Source organism: Astyanax mexicanus, chromosome 1 (genome assembly GCF_023375975.1).
Source record: "Astyanax mexicanus isolate ESR-SI-001 chromosome 1, AstMex3_surface, whole genome shotgun sequence".
NCBI lineage: Eukaryota > Metazoa > Chordata > Actinopteri > Characiformes > Acestrorhamphidae > Astyanax > Astyanax mexicanus.
Window position 1 is genome coordinate 75,845,634 of NC_064408.1, and position 25,933 is coordinate 75,871,566.

Here is a 25,933-nt window from a genome sequence, read left to right on the forward strand (position 1 = left end):
AGCTGTTATTATCTTTTATTTTTCTCCGTGTTGCAGACAGTTTTCACAAATCTCAGTTTCTTGTCTAAATCTGAAAGGGATCACAGCATCACAAGTACACAGAAGAGCTACGATAACAGCACAATGCATGCAAGCTAGTTGTTTCAGACATTTACTGCAGTCAGACACATGCATGTCACTGCTTTACATGCTCACTGCTACTAATCTACTGCAGGACTTCTTAAAACTACAGGTCAGGAATCAAGGTACAACTTGTGGTGTGACTGTGCATCACGGCTTGACAGGACACATACAATTACGCACCATCTATTTAGAACCTTAGTTGTAGGCCATAAAAGAGGAACCATTTTACTCCCTAACTTTATAACACGATTGTGTGTGGTCTGGGACAGAAACCATTAGCGGTTCTGCAGAGTTTATGAGATTAAAGTGGTAAAAAATATCTACAGTGACTTCTTTTAATCTTTGAAAGGTTCTTCACACTTACATCTTTTTGTAAAACTCATTCATTATGGGACCTAACATGGTTCTTCTATGCCCTTACTTAAAGAATCCTTTGTAATACCTTTGTTGAGTGTTGGTCCTTAGTACCAGATGCTTAGTAATTTGAGTTCAGGGTGTACAAGGTTTAAGAAACACTGTTTTACACCTAAAGGGATGCAAACAACATGCAACAGACACGATTTAACATGGCATAACACTTCACAAGTGAGCTTATGGTTGTAGGATGATTTGGATATAATTATGGTTTGGACAAGGTGAAACCACGCTTTTTTCTTAAAGAGTCAGGTTCAAATAAATAGTGAGGTACGGTTAAAAAAAGTTCAAATTTATATCTTACTTTAACTTGATAATTGTTGAGATTTGCTGTTCTTTATAGGGTTCATTCCATTTAAGATGGAAAGCAGTAATACTGTTTGACTGTATTTCATAAAAAAGGAAAATTATTAAATAAGCATTAGGACTTCACCTTCAGGTAATGTGACTCTAAAAAGCGAGCAACAAAGCAGGGGTATCCCTTATCACAAATGAAGATGTAGGCAGCATTGCTGGCAGTAAACTACAGTGTGCAAACAACCACTAACAATTAATTCAACACTGAAACACAAGGAACTCACTGATCCACTGGAATGACGTTTCACTGAGAGCATGCATCACTATACTTCACATCACAAAATCAAAACATCAACAACTCGAGACTAGCAGACTCTGTCAGGATCAGCTTCTCACAGGATGCTCTCACGCTCTTCCCCGAAAGAGACTGTGTCGGAGGTCACGGCACAGATCTCTGGCGGGTCACCGGGGTTCAGGCCTCTCTTCAGGTGCACCACACGGACGTTCTCGTTGTGTGTGGTGGAGGTGGAGGAGGTGTTAATACTGGAACCTGGAGTGACGATGACCTCGCTACCAGTGGTGGTAGTGGTGGTGTTGGCACTATCTCCAGACTGGCGGGAGCGGTTAGCTTGCTGAGCGTTGGTGTTGTTGTTGAGGGTGGTGTTGCTGGGGGTGCGGTTGAGGTTGTAATTTTTGGAAGATGGCCAGCTTTCCTCAGGGCTGCTAGCCAAGAGGCTGCACTGATCCTCAGAGCAGATGGACATGCGTGCGATGGTCGGATCCTGAAGGCCACTAAGGCTGTTGGGCAGGCCTCTCTTGCGGGCAAGGCTCTCCTCGTCCAGCTCTATCAGGTTTGTCCTCTCGGACTGCGAGAGGTCAGCCTCCTCGTCTTGGAGGGAGTGGTTGGGTGAGCTTTCGTTGGAGCGGACGCCCGAGTCAGACGAGTCTTTTTTGTCCAGCATTCCATCTGAGAGGTACTCTTTTCCCTTGGCCAAAGAACGCTCTTCGCTTTCAGCGCGTTTGGGCTCTGGTTTCTTCCCATCCTTGAGCAGAGGGGCGTTATCAGACTCTTCAGACTCTTCGTCATCACTGGTGAGTTTCTGGTAGCGCAGACCACCGCCAGCGGCCTTCAGCTTCAAGTCAGCACTCTGGAAGAGTCCCACTTTCTCTCCAGAGGTCTTTCGCCCAAGTAGGGACTTGGAGGAGCCGTGGTCTAACTTCTCATCCTCCTCACTGATAGGGTCTAAAGTGGCAGCTTCGGCCGCTGCAAAATCAGTTGTATCCACTGCTGGCTTCCCACCACCACGCTTTGAGTAGGACTTGCGTCCATCTTGATCTCCTCCGTCCTTGTTCTTTTCATCAGAGTTAGAGTGCATAAACTGGCCTGGATGGGGCTGTACAGGCTTTTCCACTCCAGCGACTCCAGCCTCAAGCTGGGACATTGAGGAGATGTACTCTTGATAGGCATTACGGTACTCTGCCTGTTGTTTGTCAGTTAGCTTGCAGATGTCATTAGAGGACTCCTGAGAGTTCAGGCTGGACATACTTGGAGTACGATGGGTAGTGCTCTGCAGAGGACAAAAGAGATTGTGGAATATTGTTATCTGATTAAGCAGTGAAAAGAGGATATCTTCAAAAGCTACAAAAATACTCACCATCCAGGGAGGGTTGGCATGCCTGGGCTGTTCATCCAGTCCTACATTGGAGAGCTCTTCAAAGCTCAGGTTGAAGCTGTACATGGGGGAAGTTTCTGTATTGCCAGGTGCTCCGTGGCCAGAAGCTCCCCGATGTCTGACTGGCTCCCCATGGCCCACCATGCTGCTGCCCTGCTCACTGGGAGCCTCCTCATGCAAGACCTGGCTCTCGATATGACGCATCTCCATCACCTGCACACAAAAGGCCTTCATTAGAACCCTACCTCTCCTGCACCTGCAGCAGGCAACCTGTTCTTGGCACCAAAGCCTCTCGTTCTGGAAGCACAAACGGAAACCTCATCTGGCAGGAGCTGTATCAATTTACTCGTTCCAAAAGCAATTATCGTGATCAAATGGCATTACATAAACATTACATATTTGCAGGGAAACAGGATAAGTTGCAGATTTCACACTGCATCAAGATTCTGTCAAGATTCTACAAATTATAAACATTTGTTTCAGCTTTTAAATTTTTTTGGCAAAAAACACCCAAGTCGTTCTCAAATGAACAATTCTTGAGCAAACAACTCGAAAAACATGCTTACAGTTCCTCTGAAGAGCTGCCAGTCTCCAAAGTTCATGCTCATTTCTTTCTTCAGCTCATCCAGGTTACACTGGGACAGAACTCTTCCATTCACATTGGCCTGTTAAAAAGATGTAAATGGAGATTTGAAGTGTAAAACTTCCTCTTTTCCTTTTAATTCTAAAAAGATCACACAGATTAAAGCAGACCACAATCACACAAAACCTTACCTTCTTGATGGTGGCAGTATACTGGGCAAGCATGGCCTGGTCCATACCATCGATTACTTTAAGGCGCTCACACACCATATCTGTGTTCATGGAGCTGAGCAGCACAGATGGGGCGCCTGACACCACAGAAGCGGTGCCCTAACACAGACCAGACAACACACACACACACACACACCCAGAGAAAACAATCAATCACTTCATGTTCATTACAATAACAAGCACATTTATTATAACACGAATATTGTGATCCTCGGACAGAAGTAACAGAAGCAAATGGGGTAAGAATTCAAATTCCATGCTGGTTGTTAGTAAAGAGTTAAAGCTATCTACAGGGTTGGAGAATACCTTCAGTTGAAAATTCAATGAAGAGAAAGGGTCAAAAGAAATAAAGCAGTGAAGAAAAAAGATATATGTCAAGTCAATGACTTTGAAGCAGCTACGCCAAAAATATATCACACGACACTAAAGTCATGTGAGTAATGCTGGGCCGTATGTCTACATTTGAACATTTGTATTATATACTGATTTTGTAATGGTGCCATACCATTATATACATTTTCGGTCCTAAAGGTTAAAAAGTGTTAACATTGCATACATGGTGGGGTGTTTTGAACTGGTATATCATTGATTAAGTGATTCAGGTGAAAATATACATATAAACAAATGCTAAATAAATACCTAGATTTCTTTCTGTCTGATTAATAATGTTAACAACACTGTGTAAATTTTTCTGAATCTATGACAAACTACACAAGGTTTGCAAGACATATTTTAGGGAAGCTTAAATTTTAGTTCATTAACTTTATTAATGCAAATTTAAATCTAATCTGATATTACAATACCAGTAAATATCAATATAAAATCATCGTACTTAGTGTAAAGTGTAGCAAAAATGTAAGTACTAAAAGACTATACCTACTCAATTCTTTATAATCACTTTTAACATCCTGGAACCTATTTTTAAGACATAGGTTAAAAGGAAGGTTTCAACATCTAGCTAATTAAAGTCATATGCTGTAAATTAATCTCTGTCTGCTCTATACTATGTGAACCATATTCCTGGAGAGGAAACTGGAGCAGACCCTGGAACATACACTCCTGAAATACTCCATCTTTCCTGACAGAACACTCCAAAAGTTAGGCATTTGGGTTATGCAACATAATGGCGTACAATTTCAATGGCTTTATTTTAACAGGCATCATTGAAACTTCCTGAGGACTTCAGAGCAGCAGGATAGTGTTGGGTTAAAAATCAATGATATCTCAAGAGGAGATATCAGTTGGGATGTTGTTTCTGGTTAGCCAAAGGAAAGAATGTTTGGGGGGAAGGAGTGCTATTGCCAGGGCGAAACTGCAGCGAGTGTTTATCTACAAGAGTTGCATCCAAGTATTGTAATGGAAAACAGGCGTCTTTAACATTACTTGAGTTTAGATTTATCTTTCACACCCTGGTTCCTCCTTCCCCACTGTGACCATGTCAACTACTACTACTGTTCCCACGGGGCATGCTGGGAAGTTACTGTTCGGTGCTCATGAAGGGGGCGTATGTGAAAAGTAGCAGAATAGAGAAAGTTTGAAAGAGCATTTTTGAGGAAGGGCAGCATGAACAGGGCAGCACAACAGCAGTGCTTAAGCCGAGTCTAGAGGGATTCAGTACCTGCTTCGTTTTCAAAGGCACTACTTTAAACTGCGCAAAGAGAAAGAGAAGGAGAGGAGGGAAGAGACAGAGGGAGTGAAGAACGTGAGGGAACCATATACAGGCCATCAGTCCACCACAGAGGAGAAAAAGTGTATCAAGGGAACAGGTAAGTCTTATGCTTCTTTATAGTGAGCGCCAGTGAGCATTAGACAGCTGGTCGTTGACGTCACTGGCTGTGTGAGTGTGTGTGTGAACAGATTGTAGTAACTAAACTGTCCTCTTACACACACACACACACACAAACACACACGCTCTTAAAAGAAATATGAGCAAAACAGTATAGACAACACCAGTGTTACTAACAGGAAAGCACTGATATGGGAATTTATTGATATGGGGGTGATATTTTTTGATGTTGAGACAAATTTGTACTAGATCAATCTGGATTTGCATTATGAAGAGAAATCCACATTCAAACTGCTGTGTAATTCTAGACTAGGCTTAATTCCTGTTCAGGGAAACTTCCTCTAAGTGTTGTTTTTTCATAATCATCTAAACATTCTGGTCTTCTGAAGTTTAACAAATACGAACACTGATTCAAAATTAAATCATCTTTGATTTTACTTTTGTCTGCCCATATCAAAATGATTCTGATATCATTGTGCATACCTAGCCACCACCATTAGTTTCTATATAACAAAAGCGAAACCAAAGTCTTAACAAAACTTAACAAGACCAAGAGTTAACAATCAATCAATAGCATTTCAAAGACACATCCTGAAGCAGAAATAGAGCAAGCTGTAAACAAAACAGCACCTCTGTGAGTAAAAGAGTTAGATGAATTACATGAACACATGAATATTACATCATTAAAGCCAGTTTAGAGCCGAGGCACTACATCTGGTGACCAGTACTTACAATTCCAGTGTTAGGATCCCTGGGATAGCCTGCTTTAATGAGTGGACGTGGAGGTGCGGGGGCATGTACAGGGATAGAGCTGCCAGTGTACTGCCGTGGCAGCACGTAAACATGATGGGGGAAATAAGGCTGGGAGATGGGAGTTTGGGAGAAGGAAACAAATATAACAAATGAAAATGAAACACAAAACTTGCAAAATGCAAACTGATAACAACATGATGTTCTTAGAGTAAAATGAACACACACACACACAGTTAATTAAAGTCACATGCTGTGACCTGCACACACCCACATCTCACGCACACTTTATGTGATGTGTTGAAATTCACTTTGTACAAACCCAAACTTAAAAAAAAACTTAAACAAATTGAAATAATAAAACCAAATCTAATCATGACAAATCATCAGGGAGTTGATAAATGGAGGAAAAGAAAACCTTCCAGTCTTTTAAAAGGGTTCCCCTCCACAAGATGTCCCTCATCCATTATGTGTTTTTAAAGGTTAAGTAGAACAACATCAGATCTAACTTCTTGAAGAACTACCTTCAAAACACATCAAAGATTTCTGTCTGGATCAGTCAAACATCCACAGTAATCTGCAAACAGTCAGACTGGGTGGAAATCTGACCCTGAGTTACTGCTCCAACTCTATGAACTACAAAAAATACAACAATACGAATGCTGAACCTAGCCCTGCCCTTTTCTAATGCAGAAATCAATGGTTACTAAATGTATTTAAGAAAGCATTTAAACTTGAATTGGTCCTTCTTATTGTGTTATTATTGTTATAGCGGCTGTGGGCGACAGGGACACTCACTCTGTTGTAGAAGGGATGCTGAGGGCCTGCCATGCCACTGTAGTAGGCGCTGTGGGGCTGAGGGGACACGCCGGGCGGGTTGTACGGCCCGTTGTAAGAGGCAGTTGGCGAGCAGGCAGAGGACTGCTGGCTGTAGATGGAAGTGGGGCGGGGTCCAGCTTCATGCAAGGGCAGTGTGGGATAGGTGACCCCTCCCATGTTCATCTGTTCACGAGCAGCACGCACGTCTGAACAGACAGGAAGCAAAATAGCAGCATTTCACCAAAGCGGCATTTTGCTGATTATGCAGCTGAAGCTGAAGAGGTGTATCGTACTGGATAACACTGCCTTCCCTGTGGCAGAATAGGGTTCAATTCCTCAGCCAGGTGCACTACACCAATAAGAGCGCTTGGACAAGACTTCTAATGTTACGTTCACCTGCATGTGTAACATGATTCAGATACACGTCGCTCTGGATAAGTGTGTCAGAAAAAGTGCACACATAAAAGCGATGGCTGCTGAATTGTACTTCAGCTCGTGTGATTTCAGAAAATTTGGCCATTATACATTGATGTTTGCTTAAAAATAAAGCTGTAGCATAGTAGATGGATAACAGAGAATAGATAAAAATACTTAAACATTTGATGTGAAAAATGTGAGGGTAGTATTTATAAACTATGAAAAAAAATAGAGACCACTTAAAACTGATGAGTTTCTTTGATTTTACCAAACTGAAAACCTCTAGAATATAATCAAGAGGAAGATGGATGATCACAAGCCATCAAACCAAGCTATACTGCTTGCATCAGGAGTGGCATAAAGTTATCCAAAAGCAGTGTGTAAGACTGGTGGAGGAGAACTTGCCAAGATGCATGAAAACTGTGATTAAGAATCTGGGTTATTCCACCAAATATTGATTTCTGAACTCTTAATGATCTTTTTTTCTTTACATTATTTGAGTTCTTTTTTGTTATTTTAGCCAATTCTAATTTTCTGCAAAAAATGCTCTAAATGAATATTTTTTATGTGGAATTTGGGAGAAATGTTTGCAGTTTATAGAATAAAACAAAAATGTATGTTTTACTCAAACATATACCTATAAATAGCAAGTAGCTTCAGAAACTGAAGTGGTCTCTTAATGTTTTTCAGATCTGTATTTACTTCACTTTGTGTTGTATCTTAACTTCTCTATTTATGTTCCTTCTGCCCAAATAATGCAGATTCTTACAATATTTCCAAAATGTTGGATGTGTTCACCTCAGCTCTCCTGCAAGCTACAATTGCCCAGATGTTCTAGTATCACCCAGTAGTCTCAGTCAAAACAAATACCGTATTTTTCGGACTATAAGGCGCACTTAAAAACTTTTAATTTTCACAAAAATTGACAGTGCGTCTTATAATACGGTGCGCCTTTTGTATGGATTTTACTCGTCAGGTTGTAAGGAGCAGTAAATACACACTCCGTGCAGCGTTATAGAGAGTTTCAGTGCTATACAGAGTCCAGAGCCGTGCAGCTCCGAGGCTGAGCAGCAATAGCATTAGCTAGATGCTAACCGCTAAGCTAGCTAGCTTATTCACTGAGATCAGTATTATCTAAATTTTACTCGTCAGGTTGTAAGGAGCAGTAAACACACACTCCGTGCAGCGTTATACAGAGTTTCAGTGCTATACAGAGTCCAGAGCCGTGCAGCTCCGAGGCTGGAGCAGCAAATAGCATTAGCTAGCTTATTCACTGTTCAGAGATCAGTATTATCTAAATTTTACCCGTCAGGTGTAAGGAGCAGTAAACACACACTCCGTGCAGAGCCGTGCCGCTCCGAGGCTGGAGCAGCAATAGCATTAGCTAGATGCTAACCGCTTAGCTAGCTAGCTTTTTCACTGTTCAGAGATCAGTATTTTCTAAATTTAGCACTTTTAATACTGCTGGAGCAGTATTATTAGAGTTAGATGCTAATCGCTAAGCGTTCACCGTTCAGAGGTGAGTTATCGGCCTGTAAGTCTGTGCTGCTTTGCCTGGCTAGCATTAGCTAGATGCTAAGCGCTAACTCTCTCAGAGGTGAGTTTTATCAGCCTGTAATCTGCTTGTTTACCGTGTTAAAACAAGCTACGGGGGACGAATCGCTAGCTAATATCTCACTGTCTTACCAGAACACGCAGGATTACTCAGTGTAACGCTGTCGTTTAAGTTTGGGTTAACTTTACTAGTTTAGGTGACTAGCTAGCGTGCTAGCGGATAGCTATGCTAACGCTGGTGCAGCAAGCCTTAGTGGACATCTGGAAATCTAAGCTTACTGTAAATAAACTGAAGCACGTTACTCACCCAAATAAACAGTTTTCAGGAGAGGAATCTGTGTAGATTAATATCCAGCACTCGTTTGACTTTGAAAGAGCTAGATTTGTATACGGAGACGCTCCACCGGCAAGCGACCACCCCCGGTGGGGGAAGGGAAACATGGCGCCACCCCTGTTCACTTTGATATAGGCACCCTTTCTAGTGTCACTTAACGCGCCTTATAATGCGATGCGCCCTATGTATGGAAAAATAGCAGAAAATAGGCGTTCTTTGATAGTGCGTCTTATAATACGGTGCGCCTTATAGTCCGAAAAATACGGTAGTAAAAAGTTCATCTGCAAATTTCTTACCTGCTATGATCTCTCTTAGCTTGGGGTCCAGATTGACTGTGCAGGGGAGGAAGGTGCGGATGTCTCGAGCAGCCAGCACTGGGGTGCGGGAAGACAGGAACACCTCAAAGCTCCGCACGTCTCCATCTATCTCCAACAAGGGTTCCACATCTTTAGTGGTAGGAATGTTCTTGGAAATCCTGCCACAGTAAATGACAGAGGGGGTGAAAGTAAGTCTCAGTAAATTTTAAACTTCTAGAACTTTCTCAGCTCATTTGGAACTGCTAAAACGGAGACTTTCAGAAACAATGCAGGCCTCTGTGCGGTTGACCAAGAAGGCAGCTTTTGCACAGTCTGTGGCAAAATTACGTTGAGTCTCCAAATAAAACACAGACTTGATGGTTTTATTGAAAATGAAATTGATGCACATTGATGCACAACTCATATATAAACTGAAAAACTTCATTTAGTGTTGTGAAATTGGGAGGAGTGTGGAGATAGCCAGTGTCAACACAACAAGGTAATATTAAGGTCACTTTAAAAGCCAAACCACGTATTTTACAGACGCAGCATTCCGACGTTTCAGTTTATGAAGACCTAGGGACAGAGGCAAACTCATTTGAGGGGCACGCAATCCAATGTCAAGAGGTCTGGACCATATTTTACTTGAACTCCAGACTCTGTCAGCACTTCTTCTGAAAAGATGCATGAAGATCATAATTTACTAATGGAGAAAAAAAAATACAACAATGAGGTTCACACAGTGCTATATCTGTGCCAGTTAACATCTCTAGATAACATCATGTTCTATCTTACGAAGACACTGTGACATTTAGTAAATTCCATACAGGATAGAACACCATCTGTGGTGTTATAAATACCAGTTTGGCAACGATTCCCCTAAAATGTATATAAATTATTGGATACAGTCCTATGTAAAAATGTCAGGACCCCATGGTCAAATGACACATTTTGATGATGTTCTAAGAGCACAGGAGCGATTAAATCATGAACAAAAAAACAAACTTACATATGGCATTTAAGTAATATCTGTCAAGCATATGATATTTTACAAGGTACCAATATTTGGCCTCTTCTCAAAGGTTTATGAATTTTATATTTACTGATATGCACTAAAATTACCCTGAGCCTAGAAGTTGTCTGACACACTTTTCTCTTAATTAAGAAGAGGGGGTTAAAGCTGATGTCCGTAAGTTTTGTGATTTGGGGGATTTAGGTGATGCAGTCTCCTTTCAGAGCAGATGAATCCGATTCCAGGTTATGTTCAGTCAGAGAGAGAGAGCGAGAGAGAGAGCGCTCAGTCAGAAACTTCACTCCTTCGTTTCTTTGTTTTTACTATAAGTGAATTGAGGTACTCAGTAGGGATGGGCGATATGGCTTTAAAATAATATCAGCATATTTTATGGTATTTTCAAGATAACGATACTTTTGGCCACATGATTTTATTATTGCATGCAATATGATATGGCTAAATGAGATATAATATATATTTTTTATCAGATTTGTAACAGAAGTCAATGATCTAGAATATCATGATACTAGTAATGCACTCCAAATATCTCCATATATCCAAGAAGAAAAATAAATGATGCTGGACAGATATAATCTACTTTTAAAAGATATATAATGAAAAATTAGAACAGTGTGAATTTTTCTTTTGCTAAAAACGGCAAAAAAGTAGAACCCTGATGTGATAATTAGGAGTGGGTAATATGGCACCATATTTCAGGGTATAATATTGTTCACAATATAAAAAATTTTGGGGGATATTATCACGTACGATACGATATGGCACACCCCTAGTACTGAGGTCTAAGTTTCCCTCTCTGAAGTCTCCATTGCCCCACCAGCTGCTCGTGTTCAGTAAAACTGAGCTGGATCCTCTTTTAGAGGCTGTACATGTGCTGTAAGTGCGTAATGACGCATAACTTGGCCAGAAGAACTTTCGCGAAAAGCGAAACGACACCACCGTTTTTAAAATTAATATATTAGCTTTAGCAGAAATGAACGTTCCAGCACACTGGTACCATTAAACACAATATTTTATCCATTGTCCACTCAGAAATGCCTCTGCTTTCAGTTTAGAAAAAAATAATACAGACTGCCACTTTAAATACTTGATACCACAGTAAGAACAACTGAATTTCTTTACCTTTCATATATTGTTTTAAGTGTGGCCTGGTCAGGTATACCGTCTGTCTCCTCTAGGTAAAGAATAAGCCAGGATGTGCGGTAAGGCCACTGCTCTGTCAAGTTGATCCAAGACGCCAGCCGGTCCCAGTTGAAACTAATCTGATTGGCCCTCAGTAAACGGCCTGCACAAAGAGGAGCACAATTAAGAGCACTGAGAAGGGTTCTGAGTTAAAAACATGAAAGAACACATCTGAAGGAAGTTCTTACCTGTGACAGACACAATGTTTAGCAGTCTTCTCATGGTCTGAGGGCTGATGTCACTGAACCAGTCCTCAGTAACCAGCAGCTTGGTCAGGTCAAAAGACATTTGACGTGTGACTGACCTCTGCATCTGTCGCCGTCGGTACGTGTCCTGAAGAGAGTTAAAGAGATCATGTATCATCAGCTTCAGACATAATGTCTACATTCAAAAGAAATCATACATATTCTTAGAAGGCATCTGTCACATGTTTGAAGGCCAAACCAGGGGAGGGTTACACTTTTATCTGCGTTATAATATTAAAAAAAATAAATTCTATAAAAAGTATATGGTAATATTATTAGACCTAACACATCATGTGGCAGGACATATTATTGGATTAGCTTCATTGGATTACAGTGAAAGTTACTGTGAAAAGACATCAATCTTTATTACAAGTTAGGTTAAAAATGACCTACAGTACAATAGAGGAGACAATTAAATTTGTCTTCACAAATTTAAAAATAATTGGTTTCTCAGCAGAAATAGTGACAGCGAAAATCAGATCAAATGACCTTCACATGACTATTAACGCTAGTGTTACGTACCAGAGAAGCATGTATGTTTTTTTCCTTTGGTCTTGTTTTTTTTTTAACTTCTTTCTAGTTTTTTTCTAACTAGATATGTACCCTTATCAGGTGCAGAGTAAATCCAATAGACCACTGAAGTCGTGTCGTCATTTTGTAGTCGGCGCCATGTTGTTTATGCCCATATTTGGGTTTCCGTGTATAAGCCGTCCATGTAAATGGCGACTTTCAATGAGCTTTTCAAAAACTCTGTCTCTGTCACATTCTGTGGTGAATAAATATGTTCAGAACCCTGTACGTTTTATTCTGTGTACATTTACCTACTAAATATCACTGGATACTCTAAATTTCGTGATCGTTTAAGGGTAGTAATTAGAAAAATGCTAACTTTAAGCTAATGCTTAACTGACGTCACAGCACAGCGGCTGGAAATGACCCCAGACTGGATTCTGCATAACAACAGCGAACTCCGGTCAGATCACGTTTTGGATTATTATGCTTCTTCACAGAGGATCATTAAAGCATTTAAACAGGTGACAACTCTTTCAGTAATGTTGAGCAGTGTGATGTTGAGCAGTGTAGTCTGTGTTAGAGCTTTAAAAGGCAGATAATAAGAGAAAGTGGCTCTCAGTTTAGCAGCGCTTCCACAAGGGGTTTAGTATTTAATTACGGCCATTAGTTTATACAAATTACAACACCTGACCCAAATAAACAACTAACTAATCAACTAACTACCTGCCCTCACTGAGGCGACAACAAACCAGAAACACCAATTTATTTCACTGCATAATAAAGAGGGTAAATGTTAAAACGTGTTACAGCTGGTTCTGGAGTATCACTGACCTGTTTTAGTGATTTAACGCTGTTACACTCTCAGCTCTCCTCAGTAAGCAGAGTTAGTTCATTAGTTGGATCAGCTGTGTTTAAAATGTTCCCAACTTACGGCCGGAGTTCTCTGGTGTTGCGCCAAAAATAGTCTCCTGCTAATCTCTGCAGCGGCGCTGGGAGGTCAGTTCACTCCACTGTAGCATTAGCTTAAAGTTAGCATTTTTCTCATCACGACCCTTAAACAATCTCGTAATTCAGAGGATCCAGTGATGTTCAGGGGTAAAATGTACATAGAATAAAACGTACAGGGGTCTAAACAGATTTATTTACCACAGAATGTGACAGAGACGTGTTTTTGGAAAGCCCATTCATTTTTCTCATAGGGAAAAACCACTTAGACACAGAAGCCGTATGAGGACTACAGAATGACGCATGACTTCAGTGGTCTATGGTGCCTATGCTTTTTAGCTGCACTATTCTGTCCACCAATCAGGGCTAAATATTTCTGATGAAGGCGGGTCTTGGGAAAAAAAAGGACGTATCTAAGAGAAGCAGTATAACAGTAAAGTCTTTTTGCTTGTGGTTTATCAATGCTGAAAGCTAACTATGTTTTCCTCTAACTGCTTAGTCTTTGTTTTTTTCTCTCTCTCTGTACTATGTTGTACCATCAGGTTGGGAAATGCCTGCCTGATGAGCTTACCCTGCGATTAAGTGCCGTCTTGCTACCCAACTTAGCTGCTTCACTCAGACTGTGCTGGGACAGCTTCCTGTCCAGCTCCTCATGCCAGCCTGCAGGAACAAGGCACAGAGCAAATGTAAGAATATAACAGGCAGCAAAATGCATAAATATTTTTTTTTTTCAGTCAATTCACAACTAAATTCAATCGCTTGCAGACTACTATTACGTGTCTGCTCTATTTGATGAAAATAGCCCCTTAGTCAGATAACACTACTGACCTTCAGAGTTTCCGGTCTCTCCATTAGCCGGAGCCGGTGCACACATCTTCTTAGCACTGCTAAGGCCTCGGCTGTTGAGGAAGACGGGCAGGTGCACTATGTTGCGCATGTAGTCATGGCCATTGATGTTGGAATCGCGTAACACACTGTTCAGGTTCTGGTTGATGGCTTTAATGATTATGTGAGGGTCACTGGCAAAGATGGAGATAAAGGGGCCTTTAGAGAAGAGCACCCTCACCTGGAGAATCAAGAGGAGAACACAATGAGGATGATTTAGCATTGTCTAGTGTTGCAAAAGGCAGAAGGCACAGCAGTAGAAAACTGAAAACTTGATAGGACAATACTGTGGCTACGAGAAAATGCCCTGGAGCCCTCAAACTCAAGAAAAAAATCAAATATGATCTAATGTTAAATCTCTTAATTACACAACAAATGCAGGAGCAGGCATATTCATGAAGTCCTGTCATAACTAATTTCTGACTTATTTACTGATTTGTTTTTATTAATTATAATAAACAAGCTCCTACTGGCTGCTGTATGCGCTAAGGTAGCAGTTCTGCCCCCTACTCCTAACACACCAGAAGACAGTGGTACCTGGGAAACTCACCGTATCTAACATTTGCAGAACTTTGTCCTGCTCACAGGAGTCCAGACCATCTATGATGACAACTAGACGTGTTTGATTCTGAGTGAAGCTGTCAATGGTCTTTGCCATCTTTGCCATGAGTTCCACTTCACTCTTAAGAACCTGAAGAAGAACAAAAAGACATATACTATTCTCAGAGGATGTGAGTAATGTGTATATTTAGGATTTATAAATAAATGCCTCCAATTACTAAAAAAGACAAATCTACATATGCAATGTTTTTAGGTGTGGTCATATTAACCAACCTTCATGAAGCCTTCACTCTTGAGTTTGTGCATCTTATTAGCAGCACTGTGTAGCCTCTTCCTCTGAGAGTTCAGCACTGAATCCGTCACCTGCCACCAAGTGCGGCAGTTCAGCAGCACAGCCAGGCCCACAACGCTGACCATGGCTACCAGTATTGCATTCACTGTCTGGTTTTCGCCATCCACCTTGAAGATGGCCAGCAAGGCCATGCCTGTGATCAGGCACACCAGGATGAACAGGAAGATGACGAAGGATGGGATACAGCATGTCTTCTTCCATTTCTTTTTACCTGATGTCAGACAAAGGCATGACAATCGCACAATAATCAGATGACATGGTCTCATAGATTTTTCAAAAAACAAGGACAGATTTGTTACAAATTCTTGCACCCAGCACCTTACTTCACACTGTACATGCACTTTACTCATGATTACTCTGTCACATACTGGACTATTTCCTCACTTCCACACACACACTCTAGATATCTGCACATCTATATAGCATCGTAAATGTATATATTCAGTCTTCCTCTGCATATTTCTGTCCAATACCATATGTCCATATGTCTATAGTGTAAGTCACTGTGTGTATTGTTATTGTGTGTATTGTGGATATTGTAAAGTTATCTGTATATTCTATTATATCTTATTATTCAACTTCATCGTAAATATTGTTCTCTGCATACTAGTGGGAACCTGCACTCAAGTTTTTCACTTACATGTACACCTGTACTCTTTGACGTGACATTAAAAAATCTTGAATCTTGAATTTGGAAATCGCTAAAAAATAAACCTTTACCTTGAGTGTCCTCTGTCTTAAAGACCCTAAAAAGTCTGGAGGCCATAAAACCAAACTCTCTCTCGCAGGCATCTGAGAGAGTGGCAATCATTTCAGCCATAGAGGTCTCTCCACCCACACTGGAGAGCCTATTATAGTCTGTGAACAGGAACCTGGAAACATAAAGCAGTTATGGCCATTCTGTTAAGTTGCACAGTTACTCTTTGGTCCATTCAGTTTTAGTACAGTGCAATTTTTCAAGAAGCAAAGGCAATGAAAGCATCATGTATAGGCCTACAAGAAAAGTGCTTCCAATTCAGACATTAACTGCTTTAAAACACAAAAAGGCAGTTTACATTATTTAGAGCATTGGCATTCGCCATTTATGACATAAATATATTTTGTATTCAATCAACCACAAAAAAAAGTATCTACCTAACAGGCAGCGCTCGTGTGGTCTGCTCAGGCAGCTCTGGAGGGTTAACAAACATGAGTTTCAGCAGTAACTCAAGGTAACCAATGTGGCGGGCGAGCCGAGTACTTAGAACCCAGGCCCAGTTCCAGCTCTCACCCTCACGCCTGCTCCCAAAGTACACAACCACTAAAATTTAAAGAGAGGGAGAGAAAAACAGAACAAGCTCATTATTTACAGATGCTTCTTCATCATATCCAGACGTTATAAAAAAAAAAAGGTAGAGCATGAGAAATGAATGGTACTATACTGCCCTCTAGTGCAACTAATTTGCAATCACCTACTCAACAGCAAAACACAGTCAAAGATGAGGTATAAAGTAAATGCTTACCAAAAAACACATAAAGCAGAGCCAGAAGGCTAAGGGAGACAGCGATAGCCAGTTTGGGGTCCACAGTGAAGCCGAGCAGCAGAGCCACAGAGCCACAAAGCATAAGAGACAGGAACACCACTAGCCAAGAGAACTGAAACAGAGGCTCAATCTGCTGCCCTGCAAATGTCTTCATCTCATCTTAAAAAGGGAGAAAAGAAAAAATATATATTATACATTATCCTGTAGTTCATACAAATGTATCTCTGTGAAATAGCAACTTAATAGGAAATTCTAAGTAATTTAATAATTTTTTATTCAAGTTATTGCAAATGGATTTCATTAAGTAAAATGTAGTCATTTTAATTGCTCTACACTTCATGACATGATAATGTAAACACAATGTACAAAGCTTTGCAAAAGACTGTATATTAAATAACGCAAGGAAAGTAGTCTTGGCTAAAGAAAAAAACAAGAAATGGTTTAAATAACAAAAAATATGCAGAGCTTTCAGACCTCAAATAATGCAAAGAAAACAAGTTCATATTGATAAAGGTTTAAGAGTTCAGAAATCAATATTTGGGGGAATAACCCTGGTTTTTAATCACAGTGTTTATACATCTTGGCATGTTCTCCTCCACCAGTCTTATACACTGCTTTTGGATAACTTCATGTCACTCCTGATGCAAAAAGTCAGGCAGTTCAGCTTGGTGTGATGACTTGTGATCATACATATTCCTCTTGATTATATTCCAGAGGTTTTCAATATGGTAAAATCAAAGAAATACATAATTTTTAAGAGGTCTCATTTTTTCCAGAGCTGTACATATGATATTTTTTTTAGTTTACTTATATGCCATTTACTTTCTTCCAGTTCTGTGTAAAACCTTGCATTGCTCCCTAGCACTTACCCTCAAGTTTTTTGAGCAGAAAGGACTTTCCACTGCCCCACTGGGCGTACAGGCCCACACAGATGGGTGGCTGCATTGTTGGCTCACTCAGGATGTCCGCCAAGGCGCTACTATATAAGTCATACCCCAGCATGTCCCCATCTGACTCAGTAGGGGACAGGTGTCCTGAAGGTGACAAAACACAGATGAGCAAAGAACTGACAGATTTTCAGAATTGATTTAATTAAAATCTGAATCAAAGCAAAGGGACACAAACTCACTGGCTCCAAATATCTGAGTGAGGATGCTCTTTTGGTGACTGCAGTCAATATTGTATGGTGTCTCTCCAGCCTTATTGGGCCTGTAGAGCAGACGGCCATCTTTAGGGTTGCGAAGAAGAAGCTCAGCCAGCCTGCGGCTCCGCCCACGAATGGCAATATGGAGAGGTGTGTCCCCTTTCTATGAGTGAGATAAAGTGACAGGTCAAATTACATAACACAGCAAATAAAAAGACAATATTTACATAAAATGCATAAATGTATAAAATTTATTCTTGCCTTATCCACAGCAGACACCTTTGCTCCTTTGTCCAGGAGTAGTTCTACTATATCAATGTTTCTCATCTTGGTGGCTTTGATTAGGGGAGTCTCAGAATCCTAATAAACAAACAGGTAAATGATTGAACATTGCAGGCTTAATTTAAAAAGGTAAAAATGAAGAACAGTCCAGATTTATCGTAAAGGGTGATTATAGGTCTTACTGTACCTTAGTGGTGGTTTCTGTATCAGGGTTACACTGTAGGATGTCTCTGACCATGGTTGCATTACCCTTCTCCACAGCCCAGTACAGAGCTGTCTTATTGTCCTGGTGCAAATAAACGGATGGTAAATAAAGTGTAAATTGTGCTTTCCTTTGTGTAGATGTACATATTTATATGCTACCCTTCATTGCTCTTTTAAATATGATTTAATATACATAGTTTTATGATTAACTGTCTATTAGATGTCAAGTTGGATTACCTGGCCTCTGATGTCGATGTCAGCGTACTTATGCAAAAGAGCTCTCACAATCTCAACATGGCCACCCCTCACGGCTCCAATCAGTACCGTGTCACCACTCTAAAGGGTTAAAACAAACACAAAAACATACTAGATAAAAGCCAAACTTTGCATTTTAAAATGACCAAATAATGTTGTTATTTTTTGTTGGTATGTCTGCTGGGATGGTAAACATATTCAGTGTTTAATACATGTTTTTGTTTCTTTGAAAAGCAACAAAGAAAACACATTTAGGCTATTTAATATATAATATGGTCAAAATGGGCAATTAATGACAACATAAGAAAAAGCTTATTTTATTTTTTAGTCTTTGCCCAAAGATTTAATTTTGGTTTGTTTTTAGTTTCAGGGCAATCCTAATGATTTGTGACATTTTTCATGGAAAAAATGCCACATAAATAAAATATGACTTTAACTTAATTTCCTTCATGATGAATACCATAAACCATAAATTTAACAAATAATTACCCTGTCTGGAATGTTGACATAGGTGCCCGCATCCAGCAGGTCCTGTACTATCTCAGTGTAGCCCTCCTTAGCTGCAATCATCAGGGCAGTGTTGCCATCCTTATCAGTCATGTTGACATTTGGGTTCCTTTTCAGAAGTTCCTTCACAACCTCAGTGTAGCCTCCTTTCACAGCCACGATTAGAGCAGTCATGGAGTTCTGAGCAGAAAATAACAGAACATCAGGCAAATGATAAAGTAACACTAATCACAAAATTAAGATACAACAGTCAAAGTTGGTTCTGTATGAATGTAATGTACTTACTGCCCCCTCCTGGTCAACATCAGCTCCATTCTCCAGCAGATGCATAACACACTCATAGTGTCCCTTTCTGGCAGCCCAGATCAGTGGAGTGGTGCCATACTGAGAGGAACATAGGCTTAAGTCATTTAAAAACTCAACACAAACACTTAATCAACCAGTTTCAGATGTTCTAGTTGAAAAGAAGCTCACCTTATCAGAGCAGTTGACTTTGGCATCATGCTTCAGCAGGAGCTTGACGATTTCAGCATGACCTCGGCCAGCAGCCCAGATGATAGGGTATACACTGTACTGTTAAGCAAAGGTAACAGGATATATATAAAATACATAGATGGCAGGTTTTGTTTACTATACTATGGAGAGTATAATAAAGCCCTGTCCCATGTTATATTTGATAAGGTCTTTTTCAGTTTACCTGTCCTGTTGTGTTGGGATTGGCTCCATTCTCCAAGAGGACCTTCGTTACCTCCACCCGACCTTTATATGCAGCCCACATAAGAGCAGTCCAGCCCCCCTGCACAATACAAACAGTCTTCTATTGAAATATCGGTATGCTTTTTAAATATCAAAAGAGCACTTCCTAAATTATATTATTATGTTATATTATATCTTTAATGACACTGTAATGAAGCAAATATCCTAAAAAATAAAATGTTATAAAGCTCTCTCGGGTTCATATAAGAAAATACTGTTCAAATATACTGTACTGTGCAAACATCACATCTAAGTATTTTTAGATATACGATTAACAGTGTAGTACCTATTTAATCCTAGTCTAAATAACAATTCAACATAATACTTAAAAAAAAAAAAAAAAAAAAAAAAAAAAAAACACTTTTCATTTATCTTTGTATAGAAGGCAGTCGCTGCTTAAATTGTATTTAATAGATTTTAAAATAAAACCATTAAAAGGATTTATGTGCTTAAAGCCTCCATAAACGTTTGTTCTATCTGCAATATTGACACTTATCTGTACAACTGCACTCCTGGACACTCTAGACACTTTAGAAAATACCATTGTACATCTGTACATATGCACTACTGGACACTAGCTACTTTACTAAATACCTATATATGCACATGTTTATTCTGTATTGTCACTGTCATTATTCAGTTTTATAAACTTATTCCTGTACCTCTTACACATTGTTTTCCCATCTTTGTACTGTCTTTTTATCAATTAGATCTTAATGCATATTTTTACAGTTTTTTTTATTTATTGTATACAGTGCCAATTTGTAGATGTTCTTTGCACTCTTTGTATTAAGTTAGATTTTTAAAGCATAGTTAAATTGAATTCTTTGAACAGAATATTTTATAATATATAGTTATTGTTAATAGTAATATATAATAATTATTAAAATGTGTATAAATGTATTAATAATAATAATAATAATAATAATAATAATAATAATCATTTGTATTCATGCCTCATTGCAATAAGTGAAATCTCAATTACAATGAGGCCATGCCAAATCAATTTTTGGGATGGAGTTTTCACAATAACCCATTGGTAAAAACATTAGTAGTGACAATATTAAAATAAGCAAGCTATAATAAATTCACTGAATCTCTGAAAAAATGCGTAAGCATTTATGTTTTTATAAACGTATTGATTGCTTGGGGCCAAACAATAGCAGTCAATCAAGGGGTTGTCGTTTTTATTCTCCTATTTGGGTCAAAGCATCATTTGAATCAACCATATTCAGCTCCACAATTATGTTTTATGATATTTGGGCATCCCTGCAAAACTAAGCATGTCTGGTATCAAGATTAATAATTAGTTACCCAAAAACACCAGCTTAACTCGTCAGAAAAAAGCTTGCAGGAATAGCTCGCCCTGGATGTTTTTATTGTCCACAAATAACTCTTTTAATCTTTAATCAGTGTCTCACCATGTCTCTGTGTTCAATGTAAGCACTGCTGTCCAGCAGCTCTTTCACCACCTCCACATGCCCCTCCTTAGCTGCTGAGATCAAAGCAGACCAGCAGTCCTATGGGAAAGAAGCAGACAGACTGGTCACCATGGAAACTGCAGTATGATTGGTCTCTGTCACCATGGAAACAGTGATATAGAGTGTGGAGTGGAAGAGCTGGAAAAAAAAAAAAAAGCATCAAGGTGTGTCTGTTTTTCCTTACAAATGGCAGATCCATTACAATAGACAGCTGTCCAGTGGAGGTGACCTTTATTAGAATCTACATATGGGGCATGTCTGAAGCTTATAAAACCGCAGTGCGAAACATTCCCTCACCACATCGTCCAGGTTGACATTGGCACCTCTCCTGATGAGCTCTTGGATAATCTCCAAACTGCCCTGCTCTGCAGCCAACATTAGAGGAGTCTGTCCATTCTGAGAGAGAGATAGACAGACAGACATATGAGCTATAATGATTAGGAGTGTGCCATATCATTCTGTATACAATAACACTGTTATAATTTTTGAAAAAATATAAGAAAAATATCTATTTTGTTATAATGGTATTCTGTTTTAAAATCAGTATAATCTGCATTTGTCTCGTATAGTTGTTTATGTTTGCAGTTTATATGCATGCATTAAAAATTCTGAACTTCAGTATTATAGTACAATCTTTCAGAGTCAATGATGTTTAAAACTGTTATACTAAATAAAACATATAATGGTACTACAATATTTATTTTGTCAGAGTAGTGTATTTTTCTTCTGTCATTTTACCCAGAATATCACTAATGCAAAATGATATTGAATTGTTGTAAAATTATCTTAGGGCTATATTGCCCACCCCCATTTGTGATGCAAGTGACACAAATAAATCTGATTAGAGTAAAAATAGAAATCGCAATTGCAACTGCAATTAATTATGGTCTGTACAACAATTCATTATTCACTTACATCACTGCGACCATCCACCTCTTTGAATTTCTCGAGGTGGGCTTTGAGGGCAGCCAGGTTCTCCTCTTCCACATAGCTGAAGAGGTTCTGGATGGCCATAGTGGTCATCTTTATAGAAGTGGTGGTATCCATGATTGCTCCTCAGCTCTGGGCACCTTGAACAGAAATACAAAATCTCATTTGTGATTTTTGAAGACACAGACATATATCATTCTTACTGTCTACTGACAGACACAGCTTGGTAAAGATTGGAATATAAAAAGGACAGCTATTATTATAAACAAAAAAAAAAAGAACAAAAAAAGATATGAGATGAAAAGAAAGTGGTTTCAGAAAGGACTGATAATTTAACACAGAAAGAATCTGTTGACAGGACTATAAGCATACTGTTTTCCTGCTTGAGTGACAGTTGGCATCTGACCACCTGGTCCCCAGCGTGCCATTTGAAATGTCAGGAGGAAAGAGTCTGGCTTAATGCCAGGTTGAGATAACCCAAGAACAGCTCCATGTTCTCAGTGCCCAATGAGATAACAGTATGTCTGCTCCCTGCATTCACCAGCCATCTGTTATAATGAGCTATTTCTCTTTAGTAACATAGCTAACTCTCCAAAACACACACAGCCAGGACAGCGCCTTACGTAGGACTGAGGCAACTGATACCAAGAGTGTGGAAGGCAAAACAAATAAGCCTAAATGACAGGCTCTATTTGTAGGCAATAGCCTAACAGTAGGTGTATTTACTGTGTCACCATTGTGGAATGAGTCCTTCCCATGTCGGGAAGAAAAGAGTGCAGCAAAATGGTGTGTCAGTGGCGTACTGCAAAAGTCTGACAAACACACCTCAGAGATCCCCCCCCCCCCTTATTCCAATCTTATATTTATGAAGAACACTGCAAAACAGGCATGGTCTGGACCAATAAACTCACAAACAGTTTTACAAGAATCGAATCTAATAACTATTGATAAAATAATACAGACTAAACAGACCAGCAAATGAACCAATTATATGCTTCACAACAAAGAAAACACCTCTGCAAAAGTGCAAACACGAAAAACGGTAAACAAGCCATGCCGTTCACCGCTCCAAACAACAGCACGTCTTAAATAAAACACACACATCTCCACTCACACATGACATTCAGATTTAGACTTGAGCTTAAAATTACTATAACTGCATGTGGTCTGACATGCTGTATATACATGATGTTCGAGCCTGACACAAATAATAATTGAGCTTGGAACAACAGGCTGGTTCAACAGACAGGCAACAGTATCCTTTTATCACTGATAAACAAAACCTGACTTACGATGACCAGACGCAATCTGACACCATACATTACTTTCCTTGCTTACAAGTGGAGTAGCACCCTGTCGCTCTTCTCTGAACACCTAGGCAATATCTCTCCCATGGTGTGGGTCGGACGGTGTGTGGGGGTGTGTGGGGGTGTGTGTGTGTGTGTGTGTGTGTGCGTGTGCATGTGTTTGTACTGCTGCTACGGAATGGCATCATGTGTTATTCATGACCACAAGGACTCGTTTAATGCTGTGAAATACTGGCAGCCTATTCTGAAGGCATTGTTTCAGATCTTTAATTTATATCAAAGAAAAATAGGTCAGAAAACAGTGAATAAAGCCAGAGTTGATAAAAAGCTGCAATATATATATATATAGCTCTTGGAAAAAAATAAGATACCACTTAGAAATGAGTTTCTTTGATTTGACCAAATTGAAAACCTCTAGAAAATAATTATGAGGAAGATGGATGATCACAAGCCATCAAACAAAGCTGAATTGCTTGACTTTTGCACCAGGAGTGGCATAAAGTTATCCAAAAGCAGTGTGTAAGACTGGCCATTTCTCATTTTCTGTAAATAAACGCTCTAAATGACAATATTTTTTTATTTGGAATTTGGGAGAAATGTTGTCCATAGTTTATAGAATAAAACAACAATGTTCATTTTACTCAAACATATACCTATAAATAGCAAAATCAGATTCAGAAACTGAAGTGCTCTCTTATTTTTTCCATATATGTATGTATATAAAAAATGTATTTATATGTGTGTGTGTGTGTGTGTGTGTGTGTGTGTAGAACTAGCCAAGGTGAGGAGAAGGTTAAGGAGGCTGCAGTGAATATACAGTGAACCAGGCACCCAGTCAACAGAAAAGCACTTAAGATGCTACAAATTGATGGCTTATCTAGACTAACTAAATTTAATATGCTAGTTTAAGTATATGAAGGCAGTAGCGCTAGTGCGGCGGATAGTGTAGAAATAGCACATTAATTTTGCTTACGTTAAATAAATAATAAACGTGTTACACCCACCTATTCTCACATTCCATTACTGTTATCACTCAGCTAAGCCCTCGTCCAAACACTTAACTAGATGTCTTAAAATATGACAAAAGCCTGTCTGCCTGTAAATGAATATCACAGCTGTTAGTTAGCTAGGTCATCTCAGGTGGTTTTGTTCACAGAAGGTGGACATATCACTTACTAACCCGGACACTGAGTGTTTATTGCCGCTCACTCCGAGTCTGACTGGATGCTAACTAGGTTAGCCAGCTTAGCTAACCTACAGCTAGCGCTAATTAGCTAAGCTAGCTATCCGCGAACACTCCGCGTCAGGCGGCGGCTGCCTTTATTCTCCTCTTTTAGAGAAACGAGGACTCGACTGAAATATAAATACATATAACGTTATATGTTATAGTTTACCGCTCTGCTCCGGAGCTCCGGTCGGTCCGCCCGACGCGGCTGAAGGAGAGGAGCGCTGAAGGCTTCAGTCTGTTCTCAGACTGCGGGCTGTCAATCAAACAGCATCAACGGTCAAAACACTGAAAACACCCCCGATATATACAGCCTGCACACCTACCGTACAGCACAGAGACAGAGAGAGATTCAACTCCGCGCCGAGGGGAGGTCTGATCCGTGTTCCTGTGTTTCTCCTATCGAGCCCGCACTGTCTCTCTACTCCCCATCCCCAACAACAGCCATCTTGGTGGAGGAGCGACACTGAACAACAGCTTCTCCTCCTACTGCTCCTACCAGCCGAGCCTGACGTCAGAGGAGAGCCGGGGAAAACAATAGAAAAAAAGAGAGAGAGAGAGAGAGAATGAATTACTCCACTTTATTATTACAGAAATAATCATCTTATTTACAACATACACTCTATTCCATTAATTAACATTACTAAACAGAACAAGACAGCAGCTCTTGCCCGGATACCAATAAATACCTGTCCACCCTCTTGCTCAGGGAGATATAACACCGCGGCCCTCACAAAATGTTCCCTGAGCTTTATCCACCAGTGCTCTCTGAATATCATCAATAAGTCCCCTGGGTGGCTTAAGCACAGTGAATTTATGCCACACAGCTGATGGCGATAAGGTCAAAACTCGACCCGAGCAACCATAAACATCTAGACAATAATGCATGGATTTCTCCAATAACCCTTCCCTGTTCTTTGCCCTAACTTTATTCCTCCCTATCCAGACTTTCAACCCCTTTCAGCGAAATCCTTTTTCTAATGTTTAATGACTGCAATTCCACACACCGCGTGTTAGACCACATAACTACACAGGTTTGCACTGAACTAAAGGACTTAGGTCAGTGGAGTATTTGTTCTGTTGTGTTTTTCCCTTCCTGGACAGGACGCTTTCAATGAGTAATAGAAGGAGCATCATGGCTCCCATCAAAACTCATTTCAAAGTGTACCCATGTCTGGTAAAAGTACAAAACAATGTAGTTTTGCCAGCTGTACAGTTTGTAATAGTGATTTTAGCATTGCCCACAAGGGACTAAATGATTGCAAAAGGCATGTTGAGGCGAGTTAATGTGTGACCTGGCTCCAAATCCAGCTCCAGGGGAACCTACCTG

At 39.9% G+C, this 25,933-nt stretch overlaps 1 protein-coding gene across 5 annotated transcripts; it reads right to left on the reverse strand.

Annotated features, from left to right (window-relative positions):
- On the reverse strand, positions 1-25,107 carry kidins220b (kinase D-interacting substrate 220b). Of its 5 annotated transcripts, none has more exons than XM_007235245.4 (30): positions 24,930-25,107; positions 22,057-22,211; positions 21,439-21,537; positions 21,082-21,180; positions 19,602-19,700; positions 19,379-19,477; positions 19,190-19,288; positions 18,887-19,084; positions 18,380-18,478; positions 18,126-18,224; positions 17,918-18,016; positions 17,642-17,819; positions 17,382-17,546; positions 16,492-16,671; positions 16,124-16,289; positions 15,710-15,861; positions 14,911-15,200; positions 14,627-14,767; positions 14,020-14,257; positions 13,763-13,851; positions 11,677-11,821; positions 11,429-11,591; positions 9,277-9,455; positions 6,655-6,881; positions 5,839-5,967; positions 4,939-4,968; positions 3,282-3,419; positions 3,074-3,172; positions 2,490-2,720; positions 1-2,402 (listed from the first exon to the last, which is right to left on the reverse strand). In XM_007235245.4, exons 2-30 carry the CDS (start codon positions 22,186-22,188, stop codon positions 1,227-1,229), a joined length of 5,238 nt encoding a protein of 1,745 aa, XP_007235307.1. In that variant the 5' UTR covers positions 22,189-22,211; positions 24,930-25,107; the 3' UTR covers positions 1-1,226. The 5 variants fall into 5 exon arrangements, with proteins under 5 accessions (XP_007235307.1, XP_007235308.1, XP_022541565.1 ...); XM_007235246.4 differs by lacking the exon at positions 24,930-25,107 and adding an exon at positions 24,773-24,883; XM_022685844.2 differs by lacking the exon at positions 24,930-25,107 and adding an exon at positions 23,392-23,478.
- Between the last annotated feature and the right edge of the window lie 826 nt (positions 25,108-25,933).